We start from the raw sequence: 20,398 nt of genomic DNA, 5'->3' as shown, positions 1-20,398 counted from the left end.
GCAATAATTCATCATTTTCTTTCATAAAGTATTCAGTAGTCTCAACATTTTCTTTTGCCTTTGTTCTTAGAGCTTGTGTATCTTTCTACTTTAATTATTTCTAGATCACCATAACAATAAGTATTTATCATGCCCCTGTACATCTATTATGTATATGAAGTCTTTGTTTTTTCCTTACAAGTGTCTTATTTATAGGAAGACAAGGCAAACATGCCATATATAATGTCATTTTTAGGAGGTTATTTCAATTAGCACATAGAATAAATCATTATATTTATGCTTGGTATACTCTATACATGAACTTTTCTTTTTTAATTTATAGCATTTTTGTTTGTTTGTTTGTTTTGTTTTAGGTTGCCAGAAAGCTTTCCTGAATTACAGAATTTAACATGTCTTTCTGTAAATGACATCTCACTGCAGTCTCTACCTGAAAATATTGGCAAGTAAGTTTTCTTGTGAAGTTTGGGTGGATCAAGGTGAAAGGGGGTTTATATCATCGGCTCTAGCCTCCTTTCCTTTTAAAGCTCCTATTTGTCTACTCAGAAAGCCATTTACTCATTCTTTAATGTGATCTTCAAGAAAGATTATAGCCAGCCTCCTATGTTTTTGCATCTAATTGTCCCTAAATTTTATTGGTTAAAAAGGGTGCTGCTACTTGTTACTAGTAAAAATCCTAAATTGTTTGGAAATGCTCTTTAAACTGATGTATGGCAAAGTAGTTAATTTAAGCCAAGTACTATGTGTCATGTAGGTGGTCAGTAAATACTGGAAGAAGCAACCACTCAGTAATTTTAAACCATGCTGAAGAGCCAACAAACAACTCCATTAAAAACGTAAAGCATGTGCCCCTAAAGAACAGCTACGTCTGACAGTATTTGTGAACTGTGGATCCAAGAATAGGGAATGATTATGGTGTATTTGGAGAGTGGGAGTGGAATTGGGAGATGAAAGGAATGATATGGGCATATTTCACGTTGCCGGCTTAGAGGTTGTGGAGAACCTAGTCATGGCAAGAAATAGAATCCACTGAAGACAGTGTATGCTGGTGAATAAATGTTCTGTTATACCTTCCCACAGATGAACTAGTTGAATTATCTTTGCAGACCTTTGTCACTTTTCGAGGACATACAGTGGGTTAAATCAGGTTGATGCAGTAGCTCATGCTTAGCCACTTAAAAATAAAGGTCTGACTTGTTTGCCCTAACCTGGTAGACCAGTGTTCCCTACCATCATAAATGACTTTCCTTGTTTGTACCTGTCCTGCGTAAGTTCTAAGACAAAACAGAAACTTGCTCTTTGAGAACCACAGTAAGCAGTTGAGCACAGTCTATCTGACATGTCTGTTTTGCAAAAGTTCTCCTTCCAGAGGTTTATAAGAATGTTTGTAGACAGCTTTTCCCTCTCCTTCCCATCCTCTTCAGGCAAATGACAACTAGCTGACACCTCTTCAGCCAGAAAGTTGGTGTTTTTCTGAAATGCACACTGATGTTTTATCTTTATGCCATTAGACTTGCTAATTAAAAATTGTGCCCTTAAACTCTCAGGAGGAGAAGAAGATAGGAAACCCTCGATACACTCTAGGTTTAAGGTATCAGTTGCAGAGAAAACAGTGGTATTCTATTGTGAATTTCATGCATGTACAATTCACTTTTGCTGTATCAAGTGTCAGGTATTTATAATGTAACAACTTTTATGCTGGGCATGGTGGCTCACACCTATAATCCCAGCCTTTCGGGAGGCTGAGGTGGGAGGATTCCTTGAGCCCAGGAGTTCAAGACCAGCCTGGGCAACATGACGATAACCCGTCTCTACAAAAACAAACAAACAAAAAATCAGCTGGGCCTGGTGGCGTAAGCCTGTTGTCCCAGCTACTTGGAAGGTTGAGGAGGAAGGATCACTTGAGGAGGAAGGATCACTTGAGCCCGGAAGGTTGAGGCTACAGTGAGCTGTGATTGTGCCACTGAATTCCAGCCTGAGTGACAGAGCGACACCCCAACCCCCTTTTTGCCCCCCAACACAAAAACTTCTTAAATACAGTAGCTGTTTAAACACCCAAACTGACGCTTGTCCTCCTCTTGCTCCTCAGGATGTCTGGAGTTTAATTCCCTTGTTACCTTCCCTTCCATTCATTCTTAGTCTACAGCTGCCTAGATGGTTCTCCTTTCTAGCCTCTGATTCCTACCTCTCTCCTTTTTTCCCATTTTATGTCTTTTTTAAAAAGTCTTAATGCTTTGAGATAAAATATGTTATTAAGCCAGAGTGTCCCTCTCCCCCTCTACTGAACTATTTTAATGGAAAGTATAATTTTAGAATATATTTTTTACAATGTTCATTATTATATATTTTCTGTTAATATCTGTACCTGTTTTTGTCAAAGTTCAAGACATTTTTGTTTTGTTTGTAGACTTAATCAGCTTCTGTTACCATTATAGCATTGTGGATACTGATTGTTTACTGAATAAAATGCCACTTTGATCGTGAAATTAACTGATTCTTATTAGGTCAGTTTGTGAAATTAAATGAAAAAGAAAGAGTTTTCTATTCTTGGTTGTTAGTAATTTTATAACCGTAGCAAGAAACTATGATTTCTTCCTCATGCATGCTCAAGTAATGGCCTGTTCTCACATACCAGAAAGAAACAATCAAAGAACAAATTCTTCCTTGGAGAAGATTGGGCACACCTGGTGTCCAAGACCTTGTGGAAAAGGCACTTGAGACAGTGAATTGTTGAGGAAATCTCATATACGCATAAATGTACTACATTTTAAGCAAATTATTATTTGAAACTTGCAAGCTTTCCTCGTGGGAAGGCTTCATTTGTTTCTCAAAGAATTCCCAAATAGTTTCTTTAGAGCATTTAACATTTAGTTAACCAATATTTAGTAACCAGTACAACTTCTCGGAGATAGAATTGTTTTGCATAGAAGACGTACCTGTTTAATATTCCACAAAATTTGAAAGGACATGGAATGACCATTTAAATGCTTGATGTGTTATCTTTGTGGAGTCTGATGTGGAATCTTTGCATAAATTACCTCTGCTTATGTGGTCAGATGGGTAAACTACGTTAGCATTGGCCTTTCAAGCATCAGTGAAGACAGGACTTCATTTCTCCTCTTGGCACCTAGCACAGTAGTTGGCATTAACTGGGAAAGCTATGGATGTCTCAAGGACTTGGGCCCCCTCGGGATGGTCGGGGTACTCAGACTAAGAGGGGAGGGCAAAAATGTTTATACAGATAGAGTGAGCAGACTTACAGTGCCTTGAACCTGGAGGCACCTGGACACATCTCTCCCATCACGTGTTTGGTTTGCCTATGGTCAGTTAATTTGAAGAAGTTTTTAGGAGTTGATGGCAGAACTGGAACTGGACTACGGCTCTCCAGGTCCCGGTCCTGTGTTTTTTCACTACTCCACCCTGCCATTGCCGTAGGACAGTTGGTTCCTGGGGCCCTTGTGGGCTCAGTAACTTTCTTTTAATACTCCTAGAAATATCTAACAGTTCATTAAGTAGGTCCAAACATCTTAGTAAGTGTTTATGTCCTAATAACCTGGTAGCTGTTTGAAAAAAATTATACATATGAGTGGAAAGAATACATATTTTTATTTCATTCTTAAATATTCCCAATTATTCACAGTGAGTCCTCACATAACATCATCCATAGGTTCTTGAAAACTGTGACATCAAGTGAAACAAAGTATTATGAAGCCAAGTTTACCACAGGCTAATTGATATAAACAAGAGTTAAGTTACTGGAGACTATTTCTGATCAGAAAAACATCATCAAACTTCCAAGCAAAAACCCAAAACACTTCTAATACTAAACACTGACATAAATATGAGCTATACATACATTTAAGAAAGGTTAATAAAAAGAGGTATAATTATTTACCTAATTTTTGGAGAGCCTGTAAGGGATGGCAGTTACAATGGTGGTGGATTAAGTCAAGGAATAAATGTTTGCAAAGCAAAAATTTTAAGGAACACTTCCTGTGGTGCAGTTCAAAGACATGAATAGGGTAGGCTCGCTGATTATTTTTGTACTGCATCGTTTATTTTTGTGCATTTGTATGATTTTCATACACTTTGTTACTTTTCATTTTACAGTAATTTGTATTCGTTCATTCATTTGTATCCTGCTTATTCCAGTTCAGGTGAATGTTAAAATTTTTTACCTGCCTTGTCTCTTTCCAAACTGGCTGCGGTGTTTCATTTAATGATTGAAATGTTACCTCTTTCATCATGCCTTCCCCAATGATTGACAGGCGAAATGGATCCCAGACTTGCAGGTTCCCTGACCCACATCATACTCCCCACACAATAAGTACTTTAGTCCTTTGTCTTTACACAGAAGTGTAGTTGTTCATTGCTTAACTGTATGTATATAACTGGTATATGTACTTGGATCACCTTGTACTCTGGTACTACAGGGACCTTGGTTTTCCAGCTCTGTTTGTGTCTGTACCTACCCTGGCATTGTTCTCACATACTAAACAAATACACGTGACAAGGTGCAGAGTATTGCCTCCTTTATTCCACTTGCTTCCAACATCACATCATAGGCAGTCATGTTCAGATTCTGGAAGATTTATGCTAGGATCACTTTAGCCTGTTCCTGTATTGTCACTTTTTTGGCCTAATGCAGTTGTACTCAATTTCCAGAAAAAGTTGTTTAAAAGAAGCAACTATTTAAAAAACAGCTTCTGTTGCTGTGAAACCTTCCAAGAAAAAATAATTAGTCTATTAATATTGCTTAATATCTCTGATATAAGGAGCTATTAGGGAGAAAATAAATTATTTTTAAGGAAACAAATGCTTTACCAAAAGAACTGGTAAGCTTCTTCCTTTTTAATAATATTCCTTTTTAATAAACATTTCTAACATTTATTTTCCTGCCTTTGTTGCCCATAGGCTTAGAGCTAATTCTGATAATCAATGAGAACAGCTGTGTTCCTTTTTGTGCGATAAAGGGAGAGGTGATGCTGACAGTCTCAGTGGGGTATGGACTCTTTGAGATGCATACACTGTCTTATGACACCCTTCCTCCTGCGGCTGGCTTTACCCATCCTGAGCTTTATCAGCTTCCTCTGTGAAATGGAGATAAGTGATCTGCCCAGGTGTGCATTGCTGGTAGGTGGTAGAGCTGGCATTTGAACTTAGTTTCTTCCTTGAAGATACTGCATTTTCTTTACTGCATGCTTCTCATAATGAACACATTAGTGTCTCCCCTCTTTCATGGCCCTAATGTTGTTTCATGAACCTTTTTGCATATTTGCAATTTTAAAAGACTTACTTAAATCCTCTTTAGAAAAAGTTGGGGCATAATTAAGTGAATGACTTTCTGTGTCACTGCAGATGCTGGTTGGCACAGTATAGCATGCAGTGGGGTCTTACTCAGTCGAGTTCCAAGTCTTGGATGGGCTTTCAGAAAACTATCTGAATAAAAAAAAATTGATATTTTAGATATGCCCTTAAAAACAGTGCCTAGCAAATAATGGCTTTTTACTTTACTATCACTAAAAACACTTGTAAGATTCCACTGGTAAGGCCAGGAAGGATAATTTTGTTTTAAGGAGTTTTGAAATGTTGGTACAGTGTGTGAATATATTTGTCTTTCAAGATACTGAAAATATTTTTCTTGGGATCAGTTGTATCAGTTTGTACTCAAGCCACACACTTTGTGTTTACTTTTTAAAAATGAGTTACTGTTCAGATGACATGATCTTATATAGAAACAATCCTAAGAAATCTGTAAAAATGATTAGAGCTAATAAATTAATTCAGGAAGATAGCAGGATACAAGATTACAAAACAAAAATCAGTTATATTTTTATATATCAACATTAAATGATTCTATTTGCGAAACACTAAAAAGTATAAAATACTCAGGATAAATTTAACAGAAGAAATGTAGGACATGTCCATGCAACGTATAAAACATCATTGAAAGAATTAAAGAAGACTAATTAAGTGGTAAGATAATGTGTGTTCATGGGTTGATACTTAATATTGTCAAGATGGCAGTACTCTACAAGTTTGTCTACCGACTCATCTTAAGCCCCATCAGAATCCTTACATATATCGTTAATTGATTTTGACAGAGGTATCAAAACAATTCATTGGAGAAAGAATAGTCTTTTTAACAAATGTTGTTGGGAAAAGTGACTATGAACATACAAAAGAATGAAGTTATACTCCTACCTCACACCAGACACAAAAACTAAATCAAAATCAGAGATCTGAATATGAGAGCTAAAACTGTAAAAGTCCTCGCCGGGTGCAGTGGCTCATGCCTGTAATCCCAGCACTTTGGAAGGCTGAGGCGGGCAGATCATGAGGTCAGGAGATCAAGACCATCCTGGCTAACACGGTGAAACACCGTCTCTACTAAAAATACAAAAAATTAGCCAGGCATGGTGGTGGGTGCCTGTAGTCCCAGCTGCTCAGGAGGCTCAGGCAGGAGAATGGCATGAACCCAGGAGGCGGAGCTTGCAGTGAGCTGAGATCACGCCACTGCACTCTAGTCTGACTGACAGAGCGAGACTCTGTCTCAAAAAAAAAAAAAAACCCTGTAAAAGTCTTATAAGAAAACAGGGATAAATATTTGTGACATTGGATTAGGCAGTGGTTTCTTAGCTATGACACCAAAGTCTGTGTAACGAAAGAAAAAATGGATAAGTTGGATTGCATCAAAATTTAAAACTTGTGTGCATCAAAGAATACTATCATGAAAGTGAAAAGACAACCCACAGAATGGGAGAAAATATTTGCAAATCATATATCTTATCAGAGTCTAGTTACCAGAATATATTTAGATCTCTTACAACTTCGTAATAAAAGAACCAACTCAATTAAAAATTGGAAAGGATTTGAATAGGCATTTCTTCAGAGAAGATATACAAATAACCAATAAGCATATGAAAAGATGTTTAACAGCATTAGTCATCAGGAAAATGCAAGTCAAAACCACAATGAGATACTACTTTATACCCTCTAGGATGATTATAATTAAAAAGATAAATGCTAACAAGTGTTATTGAGGATGCAGAGAAATTGAAACCCTCATATGTTGTTGATGGGAGTGTAGAATGGTTTAGCCCCTTTGTAAAACAGTTTGGGGAGGTTCTCCTTAAAATTGAACATAGTTGGCCGGGCGCGGTGGCTCACGCCTGTAATCCCAGCTCTTTGGGAGGCCAAGGCAGGCGGATCACGAGGTCAGGAGATCCAGACCATCCTGGCTAACACGGTGAAACCCTGTCTCTACTAAAAATACAAATAACTAGCCAGGCGTGGTGGCGGCGCCTGTAGTCGCAGCTACTTGGGAGGCTGAGGCAGGAGAATGGCAGGAACCCAGGAGGCGGAGCTTGCAGTGAGCGGAGATCGCACCACTCACTCCAGCCTGGGCGACAGAGCAAGACACTGTCTCAAAAAAAAAAAAAAATTGAACATAGTTACCATGTGACCCAGAAATTCCATTCCTAGCTATGTATACTCAAAAGAATTGGAAACCTAGGAGGGTTATTATTGGCATTATTTATAATAACAAAGGTAGAAACAACTGAAATTTTCATCAGTGGGCAAGTGGACAAACAAAATGTGGCATATGTGTACAATGAAATAGTATTCCTGGATGGACTTTGAAAACATGTTAAGTAAAAGAAGCCAGACACAAACAATCACATATTCTATGACTCACTTTTCACAAAATGCATACTGTAGTCAAATCCATAGAGACAGAAATTAAATTATTGGTTGCTGGGGGTTGTGGGATGGAGGAAGATGATAAAGAATGACTTCTAATGAGTATGGATTTTCCTTTCAGTATGATGAAAATTTTCTGGATTAGATAGTGGTGATGTTTATATACCTTCTGAATAAATATATTAAAGACCACCGAATTGTACACTTTCAAAGGTGAATTTCATAGTTTTTGAATTATATCTCAGTAAAAAGAATGGACCTTAGGCAAATTTGAAGCTGGGTACTGCTGAAGGGTGATGCTATACCTGGGAAACCGACCCCATTTATTTTTACAGGAAATGCTCTATACCTGACAAGTAGTGTGCTAAGATCATTTTGTTTAGTTACTTGCACGTGGTGATCAGGCAAGTACACATAGCCAGAGTCTCCAAAATGCTCAAGTGATGCAGAGAGAGAGTGGAGGTCGAGAGGACATAAAAACTCCAGTGGCAACTGATGGAAAATCCTGAAAATCTGGGAAGCCTATGATGGTGTCTGAGAGCATGCTGCTTTGTCTTTAGTTGATATGCCCTGCCATGAGATTCCATATCCTTTACCATTAAAGAAACGAATACCCTCAAATATGTTAGCCTAAATGTCTCTACTCCCTATTTAACTGAATTGTCTTCTCTGAAAATAGCATTCTTGGAGGAGAAGTAATATATGTAATGAAATAGTCCAGTACCCGAAACAGTTATTCAGTCACTAAATGGTCATTATCAATAAACATTTAATTATTCCAAGTTGCTGATAGAAGTAGAACGAGTAGACCCTAGGTTCTCTGGCAGATTGAACTAGAGCGTGCGGGTCTGATTTTATGTCTGCTGAGTCTGCTGCCCTTGGGAATGGTGACCTTAATTTGAGTGAGCTTGAACTAAGTGAGCTGTGTGGCCAACACTCACAAGGCCTAGTGCTAGGCAGCTTACCTATATCATAAGTGCATGCTGCCTAAAAGGAGTAAATCCTTTTTTTGAAAACTATTACCATATTTAATGTTCTTTTTTGAGGTCTGAGAATTACTATAAAATATTTATTATTTCAAAAACAAAAATAAAGATTTTTTAAAAAAGTTTTCTAGAGCAAAGCCACCATAAGAAAATTTGTAATCAGAAGTTTCTTGAATACTAATTTGATGTTGAAACAGTAGAAATATTACGAATGTATAAGCAACTCCCCATTCCCCCATTAATAGTTTTTCCCAATCAAATAATATTGCCCTAAGTAGTTGTTGTTTTAGATATTAGTGGTTTTATAGTGAACTGCCACTTGTTTGTGTGGTCTACCTTAATGTGTTTTACTCTTTATTTTCTTAATGATTTTGGCCGCTAAAATGGAAAAAAAATTAACTCAAGTGGGTTAAAAAGGGATTTGCAAACATAGTGGAGAACAGATGTAAATTCCTTAAAGTAACCATTCATCCAGTCACTGAAATAGAATCCTAAAAATACAGTTGGCCTACATTCTGACTTACAAAAGAGTGCAACTTTTGTCCCTGCTATTATGAACAGTGTAAAACATTGAGAATTAGTGTGCTGAGAAGAAACAGTTCATGCACTCTTTTCCTGCAGGGGCTTGTTAGGTGTGTTCCCCTGCCCCCCAACTTCCTTTGTTGGTAAAAATGGTAGGGATTGACAGGGAGGATAGAAAGTCATGGTTTTTTTTGGTAGGAGGAGGGAGAAGAGGTCATTCCAGCAGTATTATGTAGAAATTAATTTGTCAGAGATTAAAATTGAAGGATGAAATGTTTTGTTAATAGGGTTCTAGTTAAAACAATTAAGGTATCCATAGACAGTAAGATACTGTGCAATTGTTGACAAAATACTGATATGTACAAATAAAAAGTGAGACCAGAAAAATCTGGTAAGTGAGGAAAGCAAAGTGCCAGATATATGTAGAATGCTACCTTTCTTGTAAAAAAAAAAAAAAAAAAAAAAAAAAAGGAAAAGAGGGAGAGAGACTATACACATTCACACCTAAAGATTAAAGAAAGCCCCACATGAACACATGAATCCATACAAAATTTTTAAATTTTTAAGGTAATTTCCTCTGAAAATGTTTGGTGTTGGAAAGCTGGATTGATGGGGGAAAAGAAGGAACTCTTTACTGAATATATTGTAAATATATATGAATTGGCCGGGCATGATGGCTCATGCCTGTAATCCCAGCACTTTGGGCAGGCCTAGGTAGGCGGATCACCTGAGGTCAGGAGTTCGAGACCAGCCAGGCCAACCGTCTGGTCTGGTGAAACTCCATCTCTATTAAAAATATAAAAATTAGCAAGGTGTGGTGGTGCATGCCTGTAGTCCCAGCTACTTGGAAGGTAGGGGCAGGAGAATCGCTTGAACCCAGGAGACGGAGGTTGCAGTGAGCCAAGATCACACCACTGCACTCTAGCCTGGGTGACAGAGTGAGATTCTGTCTCAAAAAAAAAAAAAATATATATATATATATATATATATATATATATATATATAATTAAATATAAATATATATATACACATATATATATACACACACGTAAGAATAAATGTGTATATCCATAAATATGTTATTACCTATTTGCAAAATTGACATACCAACTCAAGAGTGAGAGGCAGCACAACATAGTGGTTAAGAATGCAGATTCCCTGGTGAATCCTGGTATTTCTACTTGGCAATTTTGTTAGACTTTGTTCAAGCTTCCTCTCTGTGCCTCAGTTTTCTCATCTGATAAGTTAATTCTCATAAAGAAGTTATAACAAAATTTGTCATATAATAGGTTGCCAGTATTAGTAGTAGAACTATTAAAGTGTTAAATTTTTAAAGTCACATTTGTAAAAGTATTAGAAATGCCTGATTCTTTCTTGTATCTCTGTAATACCATGTTTAACTGAAATAGCGGATGAAGGCCTGTGGAGTTTGGGTCTGCCTCTCTCTCTCTCGACCTTCTGATTAAGAGCTTGGGCTCTTTAGTATACAGGATGAGGTTCAGCTCCAGCTCCCGAAGCTGCTCAGGAGCATGTTCCTTTTGGGGTGCTATAAGAGATGTGAAGATATTTGAATTCAATGGGTTCAGGGACTTGATTGAAAATATTGTATTCTGAAAGACCAGAAAAGGAGATTATTCATTCATTCACTTTTGTGTTAACGTCTGTTCCAATTCTGCATTTAGGCTGGTTCAGTTTTATGTCAGCTCTGTTACTACAACCATCTGGAGAACCATGTTCTGGAGTGGGCTGGTTGGGTTCTGCATTTTGGTGAAGGACTGTCCAAGGCAAGCTACTGATATGAACCAAACCCATAGTTTCATTCTAGAATCACTTAGTGATACTTGGAACTGAGAATGATTTGTCCAGATTATGCTGTGAGGTTTGGGCTCATACAGGAGGTAGGAGTCTGTAGTCAAAGCCTTTGTTTGCTTTCTGTTTCTTCCAGTCCAGCTATGGACAATGTTTGATGAGTTAAAAATTGGCCAATGCCAGATGTGAGGCCTATCCTTCAAGGAGTTTTTTAGTAGTGGAGATGACTTCTGTGATTAGTAGCATCTTGTAGCAGTCTTTCTGAAGACGCTGACTCAAGGCACACACATTTGTAAGGTACCCAGCTGCACTTAGGGACAAAGGGTGTCTTAAGGAAATAAGGCAAGAAACTGGCTCTGTTAACTTGAAGGGAAAATGTATTATGCGCTAATTGCCATAATAGATATGATTATATTTATTTTAGGGAAAATCGTGATTCAGCAGTTAACACCTCAGGCAAGCAAACCTAGCTAGTTAGTGAGGGACAAGTGGGATTCAAGCTTGGGCCCCAGGCCTCTCAGATTCCATGTGCTCTTTTTAGAGTGGCTTTCATCAGTGGGTGTATAGAATCTGATGATAATATCCAAGTTTATTTTAAATAGTTTAAAATAATTGGGGAAGTATTACCTCAGAATATAAGGATATTATTTTATATACAGGTTGAGCACTCCAAATCCAAAAATCTGAAATCTGAAATGCCCCCAAATCTGAAACTTTATGAGTGCCGAATATTTGCTCAAAGGAAATACTCATTGGAGCATTTTGGATTTCAGATTAAGTATATCACAAATACTCCAAAATCCAAAATTTGAAACACTAACAGTTCCAAGCATTTCAGATAAGGGATACTTAGCCTGTACTTTAATTTTTACTTTTGAAATATTATAAAAATATGATATTTTTGGCTGTTGATGTATCACCCATACATCCACATTTTATTTACTTCCCCCAAACAGTAGAAACTAAGAGGTTTTGTAGCCAGAACTTTTTTACTTAGCAGGATATTATATCTGGGTGTTAGCATGATGGGGGGTAGGAACTAGGGCATTTCAGCAGCATTTTTGCTCAAGTGTTGTTTGCTTATAGTAACTGTGGCCTGTGCCATTTGCTCTCAAGACAAAATTTAAAGATAATTTTAAAATGTGTATCACATTCTTAAAATAAAATCAAACAGCAAAAATTCCAGTGTCTCTTGGTGTGTTTAAGAAGGTAAGACTTAAGTATATACCTAAAACTGAGAGGTGTTTTTAAAATTTAAATGAGAGAGTTCTGAAGAACAGAGACACCTGGAGATGCCTCAGTCAGTGAGGGTGAGGGCAGAAGCTTTGGCATTTGGCCAGGGTCGAATAGTGGTTTTGCCTATTCTAACAAGTGGTCCTCACACAAAACCTCATGGTCCTAATCATGCCATGGTAGCATCATCAACTTGCTGGGTCATTACTAACCAGAAGAGATGGCTCATGTAAGGCACCCTGCACAGCTCCTTCTGCCTTAGCAGGCAGGGTTCTCCCTGTTGGCTCTGGTCTATGTTTCAGGCAGGAGATGCTGAGACCATGGCTGTGGAAACTTGGCACAACACTCAGCATGAGGCTGTGTGAAACTGGTGCTTTCAATGATGCCCAGTGAGTCAAGTTTTTGATGCAAAGAAGGACATTTTCCTTCTTTCATTAGTGGGTCTCCTTGGTTTGTTAAAATAGGTATGAAAGTAATGGATACCGAATAGATAAAATGACAATCCTAACATTGATTTTTAAAATTTAAATGTGAAAATAGCCGAGGAATTACTGTCTTCTTAATGAAACTGGTTAGGCGTTACATGGAAATTTAAAACTGAAAACAAAGCCCTTTGTTTTTAAATTTTTACTTTTCAAGTAAAATTATTATTTACAGGTTATTTACAGATTGCTTTTGGAAGGAGATACTGAGTGGTGTACATCTCATCCTCCTCCCCTTCCCTTTGTTGTTTCTTCTACGTAAACACTTCGTCAAGAGAAAGTAGAACTAGAGAACTACAAGTCCGCACCGAGTTACAGTTGATTTGAAGGATGCGGGTGTTAATTTCATGGTGACATATTAGCAGGGAGTTTGTTTTTTAAAAAATAAATTGAAAGTTTTGTTCTTGCTTTAAGTATGAAAATTATTTGGTTTTGTAAAATTGGAGAAGATGCAGGATTTGTACATTTCATAGTACAGTTAAAATATATTTTTCTGGCAAACAGGTTTTAAGCATGTATGTACACTGTTCATTTAAATTTACATTTCTGGATGTTATAAAACCAGCCTTGTTTGTACACGTGATTCTGGCTTTTTTGTTGGAAGGAGGGAGAATGGAGGATTAAGGCAGATTAGAGTGTTGGGATAATGTCTGACTTTTTGTGTTCTGTGCGCTCAGAAATGAAATTCCTCCATATCTGGATGTTACTATGGTGATATTAGCAAAATGTGACTTTTTGGTTGGTATAGTTACTACAGTGCTTGTAGGGGCCATATACTGAGTCACTGATTTCTTGAATCAATATGTTTTGCCAGTGCTGACACAACTTCATGAGGGTTTCTGGTGATGCAGAATTGCCACTGCCTGTCAAGATTTGCCCCATCTGTCAAACATCTGTCCCATTCCACTGTGCTCCTAATAGACTGGATTACACCCGAGAGGCTGGAGAATCAGATGAAGAGAGCCTCATGCTAGGGTTTAATAAGAATAAAAGCAACAATATTATAGCTACCATTTATTAAATCAGTCTGTGTTCCAGGCACTGTGCAAGATGCATTATGACATTATCCTGAATGCATTTAAATGGAAGTTACTTCCTAAGCTCAGCTGCTGCTTGCTCTATGAATTTATGATCTTAAGTAGATGAACTTGAACTCTCTGGACTGAGATGCCCCCTACTTTAAAACAGGGATGACCTATCACTGATACTGGGAACAAGAGCTCTGAGCTCTGAAAGATTAAAGGTGCTACTGTTTTTATGGTAACAGTGCATTTTTGGCATTTGAAAGTCTAGACGCACACATTCGGCTTCTGTCTTAGCCCTGAGAATGGTTGTGTTTTATTGGCTGATGAGTTATTTCCACATATCACATATACAAGGTATTTGAATGAAGATGCTTTGTAGTCATGACACACTACTCTTTTATTAATTATTAATATCTTAAGATTACAATTTGAGAGGTCGAGATGGTATTGTTTTTAATGGCTGTGGGTGGTGGCGGTGATAGGTATTTTTACCCTGGGAAGTGACCTACTAGGTTTTATTAAGTGTTGCAATTTGTCCAGTATGTGTATGGGGGAGGGGAGGTAGGAAGAATCTCAGGAATTTCTCTTATACTTTTTTTTCCTTCTGTTCATTTCTAGTCTTTATAACCTGGCTTCACTGGAACTGAGAGAGAATCTTCTTACATATCTTCCTGAGTGAGTCTTTAGGGACAATAAGAGGAGATTTTGTGCAGAATGAATTTAAGTATTTTAAAAAAAACAGGACTACAGTATTACGTCAAAAGATTTGTGTGTTTTGGGAAGTTTGGGGGATGCCAGCCGGCCTTTTCTTAACAGTCCTTCCTGTGCAATATTTTCTACCATAGAAATCCAATTGGACCTTATTTTTGAAGCTACTCCAAGTGAGGGATACTATGTTGCTTGGCATTTCTAAGTATTCTCTAAGTGCACTTTGTTTATTTTTTAAAATAGCTCTCTTACCCAGCTTCGGAGACTAGAAGAACTTGATTTAGGAAACAATGAAATATATAACTTGGTAAGTCCGTATTAGAGATTTGAATTTAACTTGGTTTTTAGTTATGATTCACAGTATTTGAGGGAGTTCTATGGGGATCTTTACGAAGCCAGTATTTCCATAGATGTAGCTTGGGAACACTAGAGAACCAGCTTCATTTCACACAAGTTAGGAATTATGATTCATGGGTGGGGGAGGTCAGGACTAGAGATGATGGACATAGGTGGAAACAACTGGCATTCTTGGGGAAAGTTTGGGCACTTTGAGGAAAGGGACTTGATGTTAAGAGAAGTACCAGTGAACATCTGCTAAGGTACCCAGTTGTTAACAGATGAATTCAGATTCTTTCTTTCTTCAGGGAATACTGAAAATTGAATCTTTGTTACCATACCTTTTTTTTCTTTTGTTTTAGCCAGAATCAATCGGAGCCCTCTTACATCTAAAAGACCTCTGGTTGGATGGAAATCAGCTGTCAGAATTACCTCAGGTAAGTGGTAATTTCACAGTGTCTCCCCAGAATGTAAAACAGCAACAATAAGCTTTGTGTATTTCCTGCTGCCACATAAGGTTTGCTATAAAAGGATCTTGAAAACCAAAAACATTGATTGAAAAAGCACATTTGGGAAAACATATTGAGCATGCATCATTCTCCATTGCCATATGAAAACTGAAAACTTCAACCCACCATTTGTAAATGTAGTAAATATTTCCTTTAGTTTGTGAAATCTGTATTTTATTGTGTCCTTGCTACCCATATAGCTTACTTCAAGCCCAGCAGATTAGTAAATTGCCAGGACCCATGATTCTGATGGTGTACCTTTCTGCCACTCCGTGATGTGCCAAGTGCTTTTGGGATAATTTGACCATCTTTTGCCCCGTAATAGTTCATGTAAAAGCAATGTTAAATGCTTTTATTTCATATTTTTCCAAATGTTTCTTATGGTTTAGCTGGCATGTCGTAGTGTTCAGGCCTTTCCTACTGTTCCCAAGTGGAAGAACTATGTGCCAAATGAAGTGGAGTCTTGTGTAGACTTCTGAGCACGTAGTCATCTTGTGGAGTCCTAGCAGACAGGCCTACATTCTGAGACAGAAACTGAGAAACCTAACAAAAACCAGCAGGCATTTTCCTCTTGTATTTTTTTTTTTCCAACTATTACTGAATTTTATTCTTTCGTGTCTCTCATAGCCAGTTTTTCGTGTGACCAGTTGTAAAGGGCTCTGTACTTTCAGTGGGGAATGCCATATCAATGCAGGGAACCCTAATGCTAGAAGAAAGCACTTTAGTAAATTTTTAATTGTTATAGCACTGAAGTTAACCATGATGTCACCTAATGACTAATGGAACTAAGGAACTAATTTAAGTCTGTTTATGAGATCTTGGCTACAACTGGGGAAAGGAGACAGATTAGCAACTCTTGGGGGTAGAGTTCGATTAGTATTAGATTTTTCTAGGAAATATGTGGGAAATCCTGGTTGGGAGAATGCTAGTTACTTTAGAAGTCAAAGGATGGGAGAAAAATATCATGACATTATCAGGAAAGTAATAAAATATCTGTGGGACATAAAGGGGAAAGGAAAGAGTTGAGAATGTTCAGATGTGTGTAAATGACTGTGCAGAGTGTGATATTCTAAATACAAAGAAATTAAAATTGCAATGATTGTGCTGTAAATGGTTATTTAAAATTTTCATTTGCTCCTATAGTATAAATTTGTGTTAAATCAGCATTAAACACACAAAAAAGTCTCAAATAATTTGAATGATTTTTCTTATTTTCAATGATGATGGAAAGAGAAGGATAAAAAGGCACTGTTAAAAGGAGTTAATGAAGAGTAGAACAACTTCAGGGATCTGGCCTGAAATTAGTAGAAATCTAGTCTAGTTTCCTTTAGACAGGAAATACAGGGACAGGATCATAAGGCAATATCAGGTGGATGATAAGCTGGAAAGAATAGATCAGACCAAATTAAATATAGATGGAGAAATTTGTACTTATGTAGACATCAGGGAGCCACAAGATGTTTTTTGAATAGAAGGTCATCCAGTTATAGGATGAGAACTGGCTGTGTTTCAGGAAGGAAATGAGGAAACACAGTTTATGGAATGGTCTCAGGAACGGGGAGTTAAGACTAGAGCCCAAGAGGCAGAACTGACAGTCAAGGTAAGGGAGTAATGAGGATAAGATTTAATATTGGGAAGTGGAATGGAAAAGTGGAGGCAGTGATAAGAGAGAAAGCTTGCACTTTGGGAATGGAAAGAAAGGTAGGTCTTGAATAGAATGTTAGACTCATGGAAGTACTTTACCTTATCCTGGTAGACTGTTTTCACTAAAGGCAGTATGCTGCTTTTAATATTAAAGGTACAGATAGATCCGTATGTTCCAGTTTTGCTGGGGAGCAATTGCATTGATGTTTGTGCTAACAAGTGCTACGTGTCATGGAAGAAAATACAAAGTAGGTAGGTTCTTACCAGAGGAAATCCCAGGGTCACCCTACCATGTAAGCTGCTTAGATCAGTTCCAAACTTGAAAAGCTAAATTCTAGACTCCTCTTTCTTTTATGATTGTGTGACCTTGTAGTCGTTTGTTCTCCTGTATCTTTACCTATTAAGTGGGAATGATTCCTTGCCTGCCTGAAAGGTGGAGGGCTTTTTGTCCCTCCCAGCTCTGTGTCTGTGAGTCATACAACTTCCCACTTTCATTGGAAGGGGATCTAGGAATTTGCCCCTGCCTTCAGATTTGGATTCATGCTAAAGATAACATCCTTAGGACCGCCCTGGGATTTAATTGTGAAAAATCACGGGAACAAATGCCTCTGCACTGTGGCAGGTTTAAGTGTGCGTTTATTTTTCCATGTCATTGTTATAGGAAATAGGAAATCTGAAGAACCTGCTGTGCTTAGATGTCTCTGAAAACAGGTTGGAAAGACTTCCTGAAGAAATCAGTGGCCTGACTTCATTAACAGATTTAGTCATTTCCCAGAACTTATTAGAAACTATTCCGGATGGCATTGGTAAGCATTGGAAATCACTAACTGCTAAAGATACTGCCTGCCATCGTCTTGAGCATTTGGAGCACACTTTGATCCTCTGGTCACCACTTTCAGATGCTGAGAATGTGGCTCCTTAAAGTCTCCTTACTGTTTGTTTTTAAAGAAGGAAAGCAAAGAGCATTTATTATAGCAGAAGTTTCTCTATATGCAGATGTTTCTGTCATCCTGGGTTGGTATCTACCTGCTTAAAAGTAACTGCTGTCATTACTCTATATGCAGATGTTTCTGTCATCCTGGGTTGGTATCTACCTACTTAAAAGTAACTGCTGTCATTGCTTTTAAGCATTGATTCATCTCTACTTCATCTATGTCTTCTCCCAATGATTTCATGAGGGATTACCCCAAATAATAAAATGTATTTAAGGCATATGAGCAGTCACTAAGAAATTTCTAATTTGGCATCCTAATAGTTTATTTTTATTTTTATTTTATTTAATTAATTAATTAATTATTTTAAGATGGAGTCTCGCTCTGTCATCCAGGCTGCAGTGCAGTGGCGCGATCTCGGCTCACTGCAAGCTCTGCCTCCCGGGTTCACGCCATTCTCCTGCCTCAGCCTCCTGAGTAGCCGGGACTACAGGCACCTGCCACCACGCCCGGCTAATTTTTTTTGTATTTTTTAGTAGAGACGAGTTTTCACTGTGTTAGCCAGGATGATCTCGATCTCCTGACCTTGTGATCCACCTGCCTCAGCCTTCCAAAGTGTTGGGATTACAGACGTGAGCTACCATGCCCAGCCAGCATCCTAATAGTTTATGAGAAAATGACTGACTTATTCCATGACCTCAGGGAGGTGCTGGAAGAGTGGCATAACTGAATTGAGCCTTTGTTTAGTACATCGATAATCCTTTAATCATTCTGTGCTATTTTCTTTAAAAACAATCAATCCAGACATTTTCTTTACTATGAAGGAACTTAGTCCAGTGTGAGAAATTAAATGGAGAGAAGGTATAAACAGATATGGACTTGGGAGCTCCATCATAGCAAAGCCACTTTGAAGTTGAAAGAGACTGTATTTAACCATGGAGTTATCATAGGATTGCTGTCTTTAATTTTATTCAGAACATCAAGGACGCTTTTGAAAGGTTTTCAATAGTTGGAGAACTTGTATGGCAGAGGACCACTTCTCCGTGGTATGTGGTCAAGATGAAAATTTCAGTAGAAATTCAGACATTGTGTTTTGGTTAAACCTGGCTGGAAAATCAATAGGGATTTTGACTCTATGCAGCGATGTTCACTGAGAATCGTTTATGGCATCTGAAAAGAGTTGTAGAGACTGGGTGTGTTTTGTTGCTTGGAATGGGAAGCAGCAGAAAGCATGAGAGGATGACTTCAAACGTTTAAAGGACTGTCTTTCAAAGAAAGAGATGTATTACAGCTTTCTGATCAAATGAGCAAAATGAAAGGATTGTGAAGCCCAATTTCATTTAAGAGCTTTAAAAAGCAAAGATGGCTGGGAATGGCTCACACCTGTAATCCTAGCACTTTGGGAGGCCAAGAGTTTAAGACCAGCTTGGGCATCATAGTGAGACTTCCTGTCTACAAAAAATAAAAATATTAGCCAAGTGGGTTGGCACACGCCTGTAGTCCTAGCTACTCAGAAGCCTGAAGGGGAAGGATTGCTTGAGTCCAGGAGTAGGAGTTTGGGGCTGCAGTGAACCATGATTGTACCACTGTACTCCAGCCTGGGCAATAGAGTGAGGCCCTGTCTCTTAAAAAAGAAAGAAAAAAAAAAAAAAGGAAAGATATGTTACAAATTAGTTTGGGCTGCTTAGTGAAGAAATGAGTACGTTGTCACTAGCAGTATTCAAGGGGAGGCTAGAAGACTAGTTGCCAGGAGACTTCTCTATTGGGGTGAGATGTTTTAGTGCTTGGCTGTGCTATTCAGTATACCCTGCAGAAAATGTTAGTGGGTCTCCTGACAGTGAGGGCAGGTGGAAACCCTCCAACGACAGTGTTAGGCTATTGACTATGCTAAACAAAGAGCTTAAGAATTGGTTAGTTCTCCTATCTTGCCCTGTGGCTGCACATGAGGCAGGATACACCTTTCGATATTTTTCTTTCTCTAGCTTTATGACTGCGTTAGAATAGAGGCTGTTTTCTGATGTAGTGGGGAAAGTATCAACGTGTTAGCCACTCAGTAGAGAATGAAGGGCGCCTGCTCTGTAGGCTTAATCCCATGACTTGTTGAAGTGAGAATCTGAATGACTTTGCTAGTGGCTAGTGGGGACTTTGAGGAGGCTGCAGTAAGACTTGTTCTTCTTTCCCATGAACAGTGGATATCACCAGGACGTCCAGTCTTCCTGGCCTGAGTGAAATAGACTCCGTCCTTAATATGGCTTTCCTGAGGTTACCACTTTATTCTGGACCTATAGAAATACCACGCTGTAGGGCTCTTCACTGAGTCATTTTCATTCATAGGTGATTTAATAAACTATTTTTTTTTGTTTATTGTAAGGATAATTCTTGGAGTAAAACGAAAGTCTCCTCTGTGCATGAAACACCTCCATGGAGACAGAAAGCTGTTTTGTTTTTCTGTAAATTTCTTGGCTTTGATGCGATGTTTTTATGGTTTTTAAAATGTTTTGTTTCTAATTG

The 20,398-nt window shown here is 38.1% G+C and overlaps 1 protein-coding gene across 1 annotated transcript in view; it reads left to right on the top strand.

Moving 5' to 3' along the window:
* LRRC1 (leucine rich repeat containing 1) overlaps positions 1-20,398 on the top strand; it is a 129,246-nt gene that overhangs the window by 87,321 nt on the left and 21,527 nt on the right. Inside the window, exons 4-8 of the mRNA XM_023222983.2 lie at positions 354-443; positions 14,377-14,433; positions 14,710-14,773; positions 15,165-15,239; positions 17,617-17,761. Coding sequence (XP_023078751.1) covers positions 354-443; positions 14,377-14,433; positions 14,710-14,773; positions 15,165-15,239; positions 17,617-17,761 — 431 coding nt within the window. The remainder of the gene's footprint in view (positions 1-353; positions 444-14,376; positions 14,434-14,709; positions 14,774-15,164; positions 15,240-17,616; positions 17,762-20,398) is intronic.

This window comes from Piliocolobus tephrosceles, chromosome 5, assembly GCF_002776525.5.
Source record: "Piliocolobus tephrosceles isolate RC106 chromosome 5, ASM277652v3, whole genome shotgun sequence".
In the NCBI taxonomy this organism is placed as follows: Eukaryota; Metazoa; Chordata; class Mammalia; order Primates; family Cercopithecidae; genus Piliocolobus; species Piliocolobus tephrosceles.
Note: the sequence above shows the minus strand (reverse complement) of the source record. Positions and strands in the feature narration are given on the sequence as shown.